Source organism: Delphinus delphis, chromosome 11, assembly GCF_949987515.2.
Source record: "Delphinus delphis chromosome 11, mDelDel1.2, whole genome shotgun sequence".
Taxonomy (NCBI): domain Eukaryota; kingdom Metazoa; phylum Chordata; class Mammalia; order Artiodactyla; family Delphinidae; genus Delphinus; species Delphinus delphis.
Window position 1 is genome coordinate 84,544,108 of NC_082693.1, and position 13,338 is coordinate 84,557,445.

The 13,338-nt window shown below is 35.0% G+C and overlaps 1 protein-coding gene across 3 annotated transcripts in view; it reads left to right on the top strand.

The window, feature by feature from the left end:
* HCFC2 (host cell factor C2) overlaps nt 1-13,338 on the top strand; it is a 60,574-nt gene that overhangs the window by 38,311 nt on the left and 8,925 nt on the right. The window contains exons 15-16 of one of the 3 annotated variants that reach the window (XM_060025501.1): nt 534-819; nt 7,853-8,866. In XM_060025501.1, the coding sequence (XP_059881484.1) occupies nt 534-819; nt 7,853-7,860 (294 nt within the window). In that variant the 3' untranslated portion in view covers nt 7,861-8,866. Of the gene's footprint in view, nt 1-533; nt 9,538-13,338 lie in introns of those variants that run through there. The other 2 variants (XM_060025499.1, XM_060025500.1) reach the window with 2 other exon arrangements.

The following is a 13,338-nucleotide window of genomic DNA, read 5'->3' on the forward strand; positions in this document are numbered from 1 at the left end:
AGGTATCTAAAAGGGGTAGATTAAAAATTTTTTTAATATTTTTCTCTAATCATTCATGATATTTTTAAGGACCAAAATTTCAAGCAGAATTACAGCATCCAGATTTTAGAAGGTCAGGGAAATCTGTGTATGCTTCTTAATATTAGCTTTGTTCTTGTTATTATGGAACCAAAAAGTTTTGTGCTGGAGAATTTTAATAGAACACATTTAATTGGATTATATTTTATCCTAAGGTCCTATCCCTATTTAGAGAAGATAAGGTCTGCTTTCAGATAAGAAAAATCCCTTTCTTGGGGTAGTACAGGCAGACTTTTAAGCCTAGTTATGTTTTTTAAAAGGACATGAATTAAACACTATAGATCGAATTAAGTTTGGTTTTTAAAAATCAACAATAAAAGTTCTAACATCTAATGCAGTTACTTTAGTGAAAAACGTCTTGTGTTCTAAAGATAGACTCAACATAATAAGTGATATTAGAGAAAACTTCAGAACTTTTACCTGTTTTTGTTTTTGTTTTTCCCCCACTCTTCAAGAATGTTGAGGGTATCCATCTTTCCTGGGAACCTCCAACTTCACCTTCTGGAAATATTTTGGAATATTCAGCCTACTTGGCTATCCGCACAGCACAAATACAAGATAATCCAAGTCAGCTTGTGTTTATGAGGATTTATTGTGGTCTAAAGACATCATGTATAGTAACTGCTGGGCAACTTGCAAATGCACATATTGATTATACATCCAGGCCTGCCATTGTGTTCAGAATATCGGCAAAGAATGAAAAGGGATATGGACCAGCTACACAAGTTCGATGGCTTCAAGGTAACAATAAAAAAGCACCTTTAAATTGATTTTTTTTAAACTGAAGGTATTGTGATGATTATTTATTAGTAACTGGTTTTGAAGATTTGTCATTTAAAAGAGTATTCTCTGACTGTATTTCTAGCAGTTATGAATTTGAGTTTGTAAGTTGTTCTTAAAATGTATTTGCTCAATTCTAGATCCAAATAAAAGTAGAAAAGAAGCAAAGCCTCTCTGAAAACTAGTATATGAATTCTTCCTTAAAGTTATAGCTCTTTTATAAAGGAAAATAGTAAAATTAAGCTAAAAGCTAGAAGGCTTTATTACTCCAATATCTTTTATAAAGGCCATGTAACTCAGTCATCCTAGAGTTATTGAGATGATTCTAGTAACTGGCTGTTGTACACTGTGCTGTCTTATATAGTAAATGTTCTCTACATTGTAAAGGCCCTGTCCTTGAGTATTCCCTCTAACTTTATTCTATATGAGCAGTGGTCCTCTAACAGCTATCTTCTACTGGATAATATTTGTAATACTGATTTTAGTAGCCATTTGATTCATTTCTTTATCTACAGTTAGCACAGAGCTTAAGAAATTAAAAAAAGAAAGGCAAGTTCAGAAATCTGCTTTTGAATTTTCATCATTTTCCAAGAATCATGGCAACATACAAAAAGGATAATGGATTTTCTTGATTCATACCAGGTTGATATATTGGAATATATTTTTGGCCAAAGCACTTAACTTATCTGGCCCTCAATTTCCTGATTAATAGATGAGGGAGTTAAAAGAGTTTACCTTTAAGGTCCCTTTCAGCAGTAAAATTCTGTATGTTCATCAGTAGTAAAGTATATCCCTAAACATTTTAACATCCGTCTCAATGGGTCTAATTTTACTTTTGCTGAAATTAAAATGTTCATAGTTTAAAATTCAAAGTTAAAGTATGTCCTTCTTATTGAAGAAAGAAAGAAGCACCTTAACTGGACATGAGTTTTGAAATAGTGTTTTAAACATTTGTAAGATTTTTGTAAATGCTCTAAATGTTTTATTTTTGCATTGTTTTTACCTTGAAATTGTATAAACTTTTTTACAACTGAAATATAAGCATTAGACAGCTTACTCAGGTTCCATTACAACCTTAAAAATGCATATAGGCATTATGGATACTCTGCTACAGGTAACTTGTTTTAAACCTTCTAGACGTTTCATGGTTCCACTGCCTATTCGAATCTGGAATGAATATACAGAGCAATAATTGCAGAAAAGATATTTCAGACTAAGAGCTGCAGTAACTGCAGGGGCACAGGTCTGTCATTTTATACCATGTAACCTTATGCCAGTTTAGGTTGACTGAGTAGCTATGTCCTCAAACTTCATGTATAATACTCCAAGCAAAGATGGATTTAATTGTGCAGAATTGATATATATGTATGTTCCAGTTACTAATTTAAAAGTGTATAGAATATTTTAATATATAATTTTTGTAAAGAACTGGGATTTTTATACTACAGTATTTGTAATTAATGTGTCTCACTAATTTTCTCTTGAAGAAAATATGCAAACTGTTAGACACGTAATGAGTGATTTCCAAACTCTAAAGGTAAAATAAATGCACTACTGTGGTGTTGTTAGAATACCTTTTTTGTGGCTATATGAATCCTTAATCTTTAAATGTGTACTTTACAAACAGTGTTTACAAGGAGCTTCTCTGGTTTGTTATCCCAGCACCTCCCTTGGTGAGAGCTTCATTCTGCATTTGTTTAACTCATATGCTTTGCTTTTGGCATATGCTTGCTTTTTGCACTAGTAGAATTTTAACTTACCTCATTATTATGTTTGTAATCATTTGTGTAGCTTCCATAATATGTCTGATATAGGCTAAAGAAGTACTTAACCAAAGTTAAAATAAATGGTAAGCAATTTTGCACATATTAAATGCTAGGGTTTGTTGTGTATATGTGTGCGTTTAGTTATAAAAAGAATAACTTTGGAAAGTTATAGTAAGTATGTGTTTCAAGCCCAATCATTTTAATGATCTGTTTGCTTTATTAGGAAAAGGTCTGGCTTTTAACCCTTTATTCTCTGCATTAATTAACAATTTGCATCTTGAAGCACTTCTCTTAATGACAAGGAATAAGTTGACTTTAAGCAAAGAATAGAATATTTGTTTGAGTGTGTACATTTATACCTACTTAGTATTTTGTTTAGTTTACTTTGTTTAAATATCTCTTCTTTTCTAGACTAGGAGGTGAATATGAACCTGTGGTTCTAAAATATGTCTTATTTTCTAGAGAGAAAGGCAGTCTTTCTATACCAAGGGATTTGTTAAAATAACATGTTTTTACTTTGAGAATCAGCCCAGTTTCTTACCATTTTTTCACATTTGTACATTAAGTAGTAATCACATTTATCACTGATAAATGATTGGTGACTGAAAGACGCCATTAGGAAATATCTGTGGCTTTCACATTAATAGTTAATAAGAGATCATTGAGCTATGTGTTTATGAATAGAATGGATTGGGATAAATAACAAGAGAAGTGCATTTAGCTTCTTATGATTTGCACATTTTCTACGTGAAGATCCCTTTGTGTAGCAGTGGGTTATAACATGCAGGTATCTTTCATAAAAGGATTTACCCTGAGTTAAATTACTTTCTTTACTCCTCCCAGCTGGATAAGCAATTCAGATGTACAAGCCTTTGTGCCATAGTCCTCTTCCTGGACTCTGCAGATTTGGTTCACATAGGTAGTAAAAAGATTTTGCTGTTGCATGCTCTTAGAATTATGTTTTCTAAAATATTGTATTGGCTTCATTTTAGTTTAGTAAACTGTTTGGCAACTTAACTAGAAATAGGGTATTATAAACTCACTTTTATCTGCATTAAAAAAAAAAACAAATAATCCAATTGCATGTATGAGGGCCCCCTGCCCTATAACCCAACTGCATACATATAATCATCTGTAAGAAGGTGAAACTGTTGATCCATTATTTCAAAGAGTTGTAGACTAGCAAAGATTTGTTCCAGTTAGATATATGGTCTACTATAACTGGAGATATTTTTATTTTTAAAAATTGCAGCACTTGTAGCATAAAAATAACTTGTAACGTTGGATATGAAGAGATTATTAGTATTTAAAATTACTGTAGTCATCTGATCATAAATGAAATAGGTTACAAAATAGACTTGGTCCTTGACCATTTAAGGTATAACTGACAGTTATGTTTTCCAAGACTAATTTTAGGCAGTTTTATATATTGTGTACCAATGACATGTAAAATAAAGCACCTTTTCTACTATAAGCAATTACAGGTGTTATTTATTTTGAACTACATGGTAGAAAAATTAGTGGTGGCAGAGTAAATCTGTAGAAATGCTGATGTTGTATCATTCACTTAAAATGATACAGGCAGGCTCATAAAGAATGAACTTTGTCTAAAAACTTGTTTATTTAGTGGATTGTGTTTGGGAGTCATTTTCTGATAGAAATGTAGAGCCTATCTAACCTTCATTGTAACTAAACTAGTATGCTTGAAAGTAAAAAGGCAGATGGCTCCAAGAAACAGACTAAAGTTGTTGTCACCTTTTTTTGGTCTTCTTTACTCTTAATTTTTTTTTTCTTTATGCTTTTCATTTTAATTCATAGCAGCCAGTCTTCTGTCCTGCTACTCCATCAAAATGGCTCTAGCAGAGGTCAGGGATAACGTCTCATTTCCCAAATCCATTGAATTCTTTCATTGTACTTAATCTTGTCATTTGAAACTTAAACCACTCCCTTGACACTTTCACGTTTTTTTAGTTTCTGTCAGACTGTGCTCTCTGTCTTTTTATGCACCTCCTTTCGTCTGCAGTCCCCTTTTCCACTCCCACCTGTCTCCATTCATATTTTCAAGATTTAGGTAAAGGTCTCCAACCTGCTGAAGCCTTTCCTGACATACTTCATTTCTAGGTAGATTTGACCCATTTTTCTTATGCCCCCACTGTCCTTTGTTCAATCTTCTGTCATAGCAGCCTAAAAGCTCTTGCGCCCTTACTTGTTAGTGTTGTTATTCCTCTCCCTCTGCCAGATGGTCAGAGACTGGGTCTTTATCTCTCTTCCATATCAGCCATTTAGCTGCTACTTAAATATTTTAACAAATGACTAAATAAAATTGCACCTTTACATCTCTCTCCATACTCTCACTCCCCTTCTCAAATTGGGTCAAAGTGAGAGGGAGGCTTTGAAAGGGAAAGAGATTTTAGCAGATTTAATAAGCCTCTGGAGGAAATACAAGCTCCACCTTTGTCTTACCCTACCCTGCTGTTACTTAGGTTCCTAAGAGAAGTTCTGGGATAAGTAAGAGATATGTCACATATTTATTAGGCTAAAAGGGATTTAATATGGGTGTGTATAGATCTCAAGAGGAATTCTTTGATCTAAAAAGATCTGAGAATTTAGTGAGACTGGTGGGCATTGCTGGATAATGATTTTTAACATTGGATGATCAGGAAAATGAGCTAAAAATATTTCCAAAGTCAGTCTCTCTGATTTCCATATAGGAAAGCCATGGACAATTGTCTAACTTTAGAAGAAGCTACCTACATATTTAATATGTAAGCACAGGGAGCTGCTGGAGGACACAGAGCACCAGCATTAGAACCTCACTGGAGTCTGTCAGGTCACTGTTGTCACCTCTAAGCTTACAGGACAAAGGATTCTTACACTACTGGAAAACAAGATGACATTGGCACACCTTCTTTCCAAGTTTCCCAGTTATAGTTGGGAGTCCTTATACTTATATATTTCTGTAACTCAGAAAAAGACTTTAAAAATCATGCCTGGAAAAACATGAACTACAACATTCTGGGGAGAAACAATTCTATAAACCGAATGATGAAGGAAAAAGCTATACCAGCCTCCTTATTCAAAATAGATCTCTATATCTTCTATTTCTGTAACTATATAAGGTAGCATCTAGTGTTTGTTTTTGAGCATAGAGTAACTTTGTCCGCTAGTAAGTCATGGTCCAAGAAATGTCCACCTCTGACCAAGAGGATTATCCATTCCTCCTCTGAAAAGATAGACTGGAAGTTCCCTACAAGCTTGAGAAAAGCTCCCTCCCTATTTCTCTGTTTCTTATTGGAGAAGGAGGACAAAGCTACAGGTATAATAATTACATCCGATTTAACAAAGTTGTGGGTGTGCCACTTAAGGCAGTGTAGCATGTAAGAGAGGGGGCAGGGCTCTGGAGGTCCAGCCAACTGCTTGATCCGAAATCATCCTGCTGCCAGTTGCAGTTTAGCACCTCCTGGTGGCATTGTCCATTCCAGCTTACATATGGGTAAGATTTGGGGTCTTTTGTAACACGCAGCCTAGGATTTTTAAAATAGTACAACGATGTCTGGAATTTTCTGAATGTTTGGAACCTAGTTGAAGAGATTGGACCTGAAGGATACACTGTCTGCTCTCCATTTCCTGAGAATGTATTGCCAGCCATTTGCTGCCGGGCCTAGTCTGCCTCTTGCACCACCTCCCTAACCCAAGATAATAACTTTAGCCTGCCTTGTTGGGTACGAGGGATGGATCCAATGTTTCAAGATCTTTTTTTTCAAATTTCTAAATTGTATACCAAAATGTATAGCTAATCCCCTGAATCAGGTGAAAATGTACCTTAACTGTGCCTTGTTTAATTTGCAAAATGGCACTGCTGGTGAAGACCCTGGCAAAGATATGATTGCAAAATTGTTATGACACTTGTGACCAACCTGGGCACATGTTATTGACCAATGTGGAGAAACAGTCAGTAGCCACCAAGCACTTTCTGTATTTTTGGATTGCTTAACACGTAGATGCACTATTAGGAGAATGTGCCAAAGGGAATTTGTACTTTTGAAAGTCAACAGAATTCAGTAAAGAGGCAGTGTCTCAGTTTATTTTGTGATTTGTATCACCTATCATTTCATTCTCCGCTTTATACAAATAATTATATACCCAATGAACAACATAACCAACTAACCAGAATCATGCCAGTGGCTGAACCAACTTGGCAGAGCAGTGCTATAATACTGCCATCTCGTTAGATCCCAGCTCTCTGGGAACCCAGTTAACGTCTGTGAAGAACAGCCCATATTCATTCCTTTTTTCATATTACTATGTACTTCTTCCCCACCAGTTACAATAATTGCCTGATATGCAATGCAGAACAGTGGCTGAAATAATCGGATGTTCCCTCTCTTTGTTGATGAAGTTATATCCCGTAACCTTATATCCTTTTTCTTTTACGATGTTTGTTGAGAATAAATAAAATGATCCCACATGTGCTCAGTCTTCAGCTTAAGAACTAGAATACCCTCAGATGTGTAGAATTACCCCACTCTGTCTTCCCTCCCCACATACCACATGAGGTAAACATTATTCTGGATTTTTGGGTAAAATTCCCATGTTTTTATTTATGGCCCTGCCATCTATATTATGTATCCCTAATAATATATTATTTAGATTTACCTGTTTTTGAACTTTTATGTAAATGGTATCATGCTGTATGTATTCTTCTGTGACTTTTTTCTGACACTGTTTTTGAGATTCTTATCCATGTTTATGCATGTAAGTGTATTTCATCTGTTTTTCACTACTGTATAGTATTCCATTATATGACTATACCACAATTTATCTATTCCTCTGTCCATGGAGATGTGGATTGTTTTCAGTTTTTGGCTATTCTGAATGATGCTGCTAGTGAGCATTCTGCCAGTTACAATGTAAGCTCCGTGTGGGCAGGGATTTTGTCTTTTTTGTGTGATTTTGTCTGTTTAACACATTCACAATGTCTAGAACAATGCTGGTACATGGTAGATGCTTAATAAATATTTGAGGAATGAGTGAATTCTTGTACATGTCTCCTGGTGCACACGTGCAAGAGTTCTCTAGGGCAGTTGTTTTCAAAGTATGGTCGAGGGACTCTTGAGGTCCCTGAGACCCCTTCAGGGGAGTCTGTGAGGGCAAAAGCGTTTTCATAAGAATACTAAGACGTTATTTGTCCTCTTCACTCTCATTTTTCACTTTTAAATGTTTTCCAGATATATGATGACATCATCACTCTGACAGCTTATCAAGTGTGTACCTATATATTTTTGTTTTGAAAATGCCTGTTTTAATTTCTAATATGGTAAATTTTGATAACTATAACCCACATGAACAACAGCTCTTTGAGGTCCTCAATAATTTTTAAGGATGTAAAGAGGTTCTGGACCAAAAATTTGAGAACTGATGCTCTAAGAAGCAGGTTTTACTTAGTCATACTGAACTGTTTTCTACAGCATTTGTACCAGTTAAGCTCCCACTGGCAGTGGTTGAGTGTCATTGCAAACACTTATATCTTAGCAAACTCTTAATCTTGACTATCTTTTATATTTGCCAATTGGATGGCAATTGTATAGTATCTTACTGTGGGTTTAATTTGCTTTTCCCTGATTACTATTGAAACTGAGTGTTTTTTCGTACATGAATGTGTTTCCTCTTCTGTGAAATACCTATTCATGTCTTTTTTGCCCATTTTTCTATTGGGTGTGTGTCTTTTTTTTCATTGATTCATATGATTTCTTTATATATTCTGGATGCCAGTCCTTTGTCAGTTAAACATGTTGTATGTATTTTCTCCCAGTTTGTGTATTATCTTTTGTGATTGTATTGAATTTATTGATTAGCTTGGAGAAAATTGATATCTTTTCAATAATGAGTCTTCCCATCCAAAAACATTGTGTATTTATCCATTTGGTTTTCTTTTAATATCTGTCAATAAACATTAACAATTTTTCTCCATAAAGGCCTTCATGTCTTATATTAGTTTTCTTTCTGGGAGTTTTATATATTTTTTAATGCTGTGGTAAATTTCTTAAAATTACACTTTCTATTCTAAGTGGATGTTGCTGATTATAGATATATTGCTGCTATGTGTTGATTTTGGATCCAGCAACCATGCTAAATTTTTATTAGTTCTAATAATGTATCTAGATGTCTTTCTGAGTTTTTTATGTAATCGCATCATCTGAAATGGTGGCAGTTTTCTTCCTTTCTGGTCCTTCTACCTTTTAAAAAATTTCTTCTTACATTTCTGTACTTGCTAGGACCTGTAGTACAACGTTGAAAAGAACTGATAGTGAACATCCTTGTCTCAGCCCCAATTTAAAGGGAGTGCTTTCGACATTTCAGTTGAGTATTTTTTTTTTTCCCACAAATGGCCTTCATCACGTTGAGATTCTCTTCTATTTCTAGTTTGCTAATAGTTTTATATGAATGAATGTTGAATTTTACTGAATGCTTTTTCTCATCTATTTAAATGGTTAAATTGTTTTTTCTTTTAATGTTAATGTATTAACTTATGATGGTTGATGTTTTAATATTGAACCAATCTTTAATTCCTAGGATAAACCCAGTTTGATCATGGTGTGTGTGTTTTAATACATTGCTGCACTCAATTTGCGAATATTTTCTTTAGGATTTTTGCCTCTACGTTCGTGAGTGAAATCAGCTTATAGTTCTCCTATTATGTCCTGTCATTGTCTGGTTTTGGTATCAAGGTTATACCAGTCTTATTAAATGAGGTTTTCAACTGTCTGTAGAGTTTAAGATTGGAACTAGTCTTTAAAGCCATGTGGTCATTAAGAGAAGATTTTAAACTATTGATTCATTTCTTTGAAGGTTTTAGCATCATTAGGATTTATTATTCTCAAGTCAGTTTAGTTAAATTTAATAAATTCTTCTAGGGATTTCTCCATTTCATCTTAGTTTAACTTTTTGATATTGTAATCCTTATTAGCTTTATATCGTTTTAGTTTCCACAGCATATGTAGTTATGACTCTTTTTCATTCCTGTTAGTTCATTTTTGCCTTCTCATTTTTTTTCATCATTAATCCTTCCAGAGGTTTGACTTTTTAACCCATTAGTCATTTTCAAAGTGTATTTCCAGATGCTAGGGGTGGGTTATAGTTGTCTTAATCTTTATTTCTTATGTCATTTTTCCAGAGAATATGAGCTATAAGATTTTCTGAAATTTGAGACTAACTTTATGATTTATCTTGTGATCAGTTTTTATACATGCCCCATGTTTACTTGATAAGAGTGTATATTCCTCGGTTTTTGAGTGTAGTGTCCATTAGATCAAACTTGTTAGTTGTGCTGTGCAGATCTTCTCCTTACTGATTTACCTTATAGTTAATTTCTTATTTACTGAAGAGTCTCAAGATCTCATTACGATAAGTAGATTTCTCAGTTTCTCTTTAAGTTGTGTTTGCTATCTTTTTCTTTGCTTTCTTTTTCTTTGGGCTTTATTATTAGATACATACCAATTTAGAATTTTTCTATCTCCCTGGTGAAAATTGAATTTTTTATAATTATGCAGTGACTCTCTGTGACTGCTGTTGCTTTCATCTTTTTGTTGTCCTTACTTACTATAGCAATGTTTTGGTTAGTGTTTATCTGAATATCTTAGATCTTTTTTTGGCCTCACATTTTGATACACACTTAAAAGATACGGCCACAGAAAACATACGGATGGTTTGGTACCTCTATTATGATTACAAGTATAATTTGGATTTATTTCTATGATTTCTGTTTTTATGATTTCTCATCATATCATCTTTTTAAATTTTTGTCCACTCCTCCCTTATCTTTCATTTTTCATTTTCTTATTCTTTTTTCCCTTCCTCTATTTGTTGGGGTGTTTTTCAATTACTATATTTTTTTCTTATGAGTTCTATTTGGTTTATAAATGTACTTCTTTTCCTGTGTAATCTTTTGCTCCTTATTCATATTTTCCATGCTTCTGTTCCTTTATACATCAGTAATTTTTCTTGTGTTGATACCAGTATTCTTTGTGGGTGAGTCTACTGTTGTATAAATTGTGTTGCTTTTCATTTACGGTGCCATTTCCCCTTGTTTTGTGATACCTGAAACTTATTTTCCTTGGGAAAAAAGGAATTACTTGAAGTATGGACTGAAATTGAGATCCTTAAGATAATTTGTTCTGCCAAACACCCAGGGGCCAGTAACCTGAGACCACTTTAAATTATGAGCTTGAAGTTTCTCTGATTTCAGATCACAAACCTTCAGGGCTCACCAGTGATTATGAATTCAAGGGTGGTGGTGATTTATCCCCCTCCACCCAGAACCAAAATTGAACCAGGCAAGGTTCCTTGCTGCCCACTCCTCGGTGGTGGCCCAGCTAGACTCCAGCCTAAGTGAGCCTCAGGCTTTATGTCCAGTTCCCCCGCTACTGGTAGCTTCTGGTCTCCAGAGTTTAACAGAACTCTCATGGCAAAAGCAGGCTTTGGTGCTGGCTCACCTCACAGGTGTCCTGTTTCCATTTCATTTTTGGCGTTTTGCAGATGCCTTATACTTTCCTGTCAACTCAGTGACACGTTTAAAAAGATATTTATTTAATACAACTTTACATTGTTTCTTACATTTTGTTCAGCATTTGGTTTTTTAAAACAGGAGTTACTGAAGGTATCTAGACTGCCTTACTCTCAGAAATGAAGTCTAAATTAAAATTCATTTTACTTTGTCCTGATGTGAGTAGGAAACATAATAGTTTGTAGTCTGTACAGAATTGTAGGATGCCTCGTTATTTCCTTTGTACTGTCCTGCAAGACAGCACTTTTATGGTATGGGTACTGCTACTTGCAAGGTTGGAAATGTATAGAAAACCATTTTTTTAAAGTTACACTCTTCCTCCACAGTAAGGAATGGCTCTGCCATTTCCTTAAATGGCTATTAGCCCAGATATTACTTGTGTTCTTTGACTAGTGATTGCTTTGGTCTGAAAAAAAGGATTTGAATTTGGTTTCTTGTAAACCTAATATTGGGCATTATATATGCGTGAATGGGCCTTCTTGGCATACCTGCCCTAGCTGAAAGGCACTGTCTGTTATGACTTGTCTTTGCCTAGCAACTTGTTTTCAACCTATTACCCAGTGTTTAAGGTTCAGAACTATCTTTCATTCAGATGTACTCTGAAACTGAGCCCTGGAAAAGAGGTACAAAAGTAAGACACAAAACCGTTACTGTTTGTACTTAGAGGACAATCAAGGAAGACCCAAATTATGCCTTTTTAAAAGAGGCAGAAATTTATGCTGTTGTGTCAGAAGTTTTTAATCTTATGTATTTTTGTGGAAGATGGAGGAATTACCTATCAACTTGTAACTTCCGCCCCTAAAAGGCATACATGGCCATTAGGCCTCTACAGACAGAGCCAGCACATATTTTACTGACTTTATTTGGCACGCTTGGTGGCACTAAACTTGGCAAAGGAGTTCTTAAGATACATTGCCTTGCACAGGTATCTATTTAATATGCAGTGCAAAAGGAAATTCTCTGGAGTAAGGTCAGGGAAAGCTGTAACTGTATTTCTAGGCAAACTTGTATCTCAGAATGTGATGCCCAGAAGCCAGAGATATGAATCCATCCCAATGCCATCTGTGGCCCATGGTTTGAAAGGATTCTGCCTTATGGTTTTAAAATCCTTAAAATCAGGTATGAAAAGCAGCATAGTCTTGAAGGAAATATCCATGGAGCAGTAGCAGCCAGCATATCGGCTAATTACAAACCGATTTTGGGTGGTGCTGTTTTCCGTATTTGATGATTAGTACAAAGTTTTTACAAAAGTTTTAAAGGCTTTCCTGATGAAGTTTAAGCTGAGACCTGAAGGATGAGTTGGCCTTATCCAGGCGGAAGTAAGTAAGTATATGTGTTTAAAGCCATGGCAGGGGGCTGGGAAGAAACAAAGAACACGGCACAAGGAGCCAAGGGACCCGGATGGCTGGAGCAGAACGAGAAAGAGGAAGCTAAACTTGGTGAAATTAAGCAAAGTAACATTTCCAGCTCTAAAAGAAACCGTAAACTAAAACTGAATAGTTTTTAGACAGTATAGTACAACTCTTTGAAAACAGAGTTAGTAGGGTTGTTCTGTTTTTTACTCATGAGCACACTATATGACAATGTGAGTTTAATGTCAATATATATATAAATTATTACATAAACTAATAAATTGCCTAATTCAGGGATACCAAAATTATACACTTAAAATAGACTGGCTTTGGGAATTCCCTGGTGGCAGTCCAGTGGTTAGAACTCAGCGCTGTCACTGCCAGGGTCCCAGGTTCAATCCCTGGTTGGGGAACTAAGATCCCACAAGCCACATGGCGTGGCCAAAAAAATAATAAATTAAAAAAAAAATTTTTTTAATAAAATAGACTAGCTTTCAGTATAGATCTCATCCAGTATCACTTATTTGAGTGACTCAGAAGTTTATTTTTTTTGGCTTTTATTTATTTTTTTTACATCTTTATTGGAGTATAATTGCTTTACAATGGTGTGTTAGTTTCTGCTTTATAACAAAGTGAATCAATTATACATATACATATGTTCCCATATCTCTTCCCTCTTGCGTCTCCCTCCCTCCCACCCTCCCTATCCCACCCCTCTAGGTGGTCACAAAGCACCGAGCTGATCTCCCTGTGCTATGCGGCTGCTTCCCACTAGCTATCTATTTTACGTTTGGTAGTA